This window comes from Sinocyclocheilus rhinocerous, unplaced genomic scaffold (assembly GCF_001515625.1).
Source record: "Sinocyclocheilus rhinocerous isolate Xijiao unplaced genomic scaffold, SAMN03320098_v1.1 scaffold344, whole genome shotgun sequence".
Lineage (NCBI taxonomy): Eukaryota > Metazoa > Chordata > Actinopteri > Cypriniformes > Cyprinidae > Sinocyclocheilus > Sinocyclocheilus rhinocerous.
This window is the reverse complement of record NW_015627959.1, coordinates 54,517-56,470: the sequence shown is the minus strand read 5'-3', so window position 1 is coordinate 56,470 and position 1,954 is coordinate 54,517. Positions and strand designations below refer to the sequence as shown.

Genomic DNA, 1,954 nt, shown 5'->3' with positions numbered 1-1,954 from the left:
CCCCCCCCCCCCCTCCTAAAGAGTTGCATTGCACTAGTATACATCCAAGGGAGTTAAATGTGTCTTCGACAATAAAAACAAAAACAGGCTACTGTAGTGGCATCATTTCAAACAGCGCGCCTAAAAAGAAACTGAAACTAGTAGAGTAGACTACTTTTAAACCAGTGCACATCGAGCAATTAAAAAACGAATATACACATTCGCGTACTTTAATTAGCAAGCTGGTTTTGATTTTCACCTTCCATAAAGTTATCTAAACATGTAACACGCCAGAACTACAAGTAGTAAGTAGGAGGAGATCGAATGACATCATCAACTACTACATAACTTTAAACAGACTGTACTGCAAAGCAGCTAAACGCCTCCAAAAGTTACTCGAAGCTCTAATGCACTTCCACACGACTATGAATAGTCCGCAAATCGCGCTAAAGTTGTTATGCTTGTTATTATGACTGCACCAATTTAGAGTTTTCAGTTCCGACAAGTGTAAAAACGCAGACGCCGAGCGAAAGTTAGCACTGCAACCCAAACAAACCGCACTGTGTTCATTCCAAACACCGTAGACTCCTATAAAAGAACAGTCACGCGCATTGTAACGAGAGCTGAACTCACCGCGATCAGAGTGCTGCTCCTCTGCTCGGTGGTCGCGGTTGAATCGGGCTCTTGTTGCTTGCTCTGCTGTTTGCTGTTGCTGGATTTTTTGGCCCGCTGCTCTAAACTCCGCTGGTACAGACTCAACGTCTCCCGGCGATCCAGCTCCAGCTGCTCGGCGTGCGCTTGCTGGTATCGGCTCTCGCAGCTGACGTGGTGCCGCCGGCAGCCCTCGATCCGCTGCCGGAGCCGCTCCACCACCGTGCTGTGCTTCGGTATGCCCACGTTACCGCCGCCGCCGGTGCTGCTGTTGGTTGCATTAATGGCAGAGTTTAAGTTCACGTTACTGTTATTAATGCAAATGCCGCCGCCGGTCGGTACGGCAGCGGGGCTGGCAAAATCCCCCATCATCTGTGATTCGGGAAGAACTTTGTCAAGCCCCCCTGACTCTCTCTCCCCTCTCCAAAGCGGGGCAGAAGTCCGCTTCGCCAGGGAGGCAGATACAGTGAAATTGGGGAGAAAGAAGCGTTTAAATGAGTGTTAATCCCTCCTCCGGGAGGATCGCCGTGTCAACCACTCAATAGACAACAGTGCGGGACCGTGGAGGAGCGAGAGAGGCGACCGGGTCTGTTACTCTCTCGCCTCTACTGGAGCTCCATCAAACATCCGGATGTTACTCGCAACCATCACGCATAAGCACCGCTGCTGCGAGCCCGTCGTTTTATTGTGTTGTCCTTTTGAAAAAAGTTTTGCCGTCTGCTGCGATCAGGCTCCGGAGTTGTTTCGTGAACTTGCATTTCATTAGTTTGGACGGCGAAACCCTCCCCGAGCGCGAACAAGGTGTGCAGTTTCTTAAAGTCCCGATGGCTGGAGAGGAAATCCTACAGTCGCCAATGTGTACAGCAGCTGCCACCATCACAATAATCAAGCGCTCCCCTCCTCCATGCTAGCGGAGTGATATCAGGACAACAGCCGAGCGAAGAGCAGCCACCAGCCTGCGAGCAGCACGTCAGCTCCGCGCAAAACACGGCGCGGAATATAGTGCGCTGGACGCGGAGTCAATATTGACTTCAGAAGCGGTGTACGATAGAGCGGTGTAATGCTTTACCGGCGGGTTGGGGTACTGCATCTGATACTCCAGAGTTCATGAGAGTACAAAACACTGTCGTCGGACTGTGAGGTATTACAGGGAAACATATTTACACTATATATACATACCCAAAATGTAATAAAATATGTTAGAAAAATGTTTTTTAAAATACAATATTAATTAAAAAATAATTTCAAATAACATAAATAAAAATGAAAATATTTTTATGTTTAATAATAATAATAATAATAGTAATATACATAAGCCTATATA

The 1,954-nt window shown here is 47.6% G+C and overlaps 1 protein-coding gene across 1 annotated transcript in view; it reads right to left on the bottom strand.

Annotated features, from left to right (window-relative positions):
• LOC107737085 (mastermind-like protein 3) overlaps nt 1-1,706 on the bottom strand; it is a 121,088-nt gene extending 119,382 nt beyond the window's left edge. Inside the window, exon 1 of the mRNA XM_016548495.1 lies at nt 613-1,706. Coding sequence (XP_016403981.1) covers nt 613-1,002 — 390 coding nt within the window. The 5' untranslated portion in view covers nt 1,003-1,706. The remainder of the gene's footprint in view (nt 1-612) is intronic.
• Between the last annotated feature and the right edge of the window lie 248 nt (nt 1,707-1,954).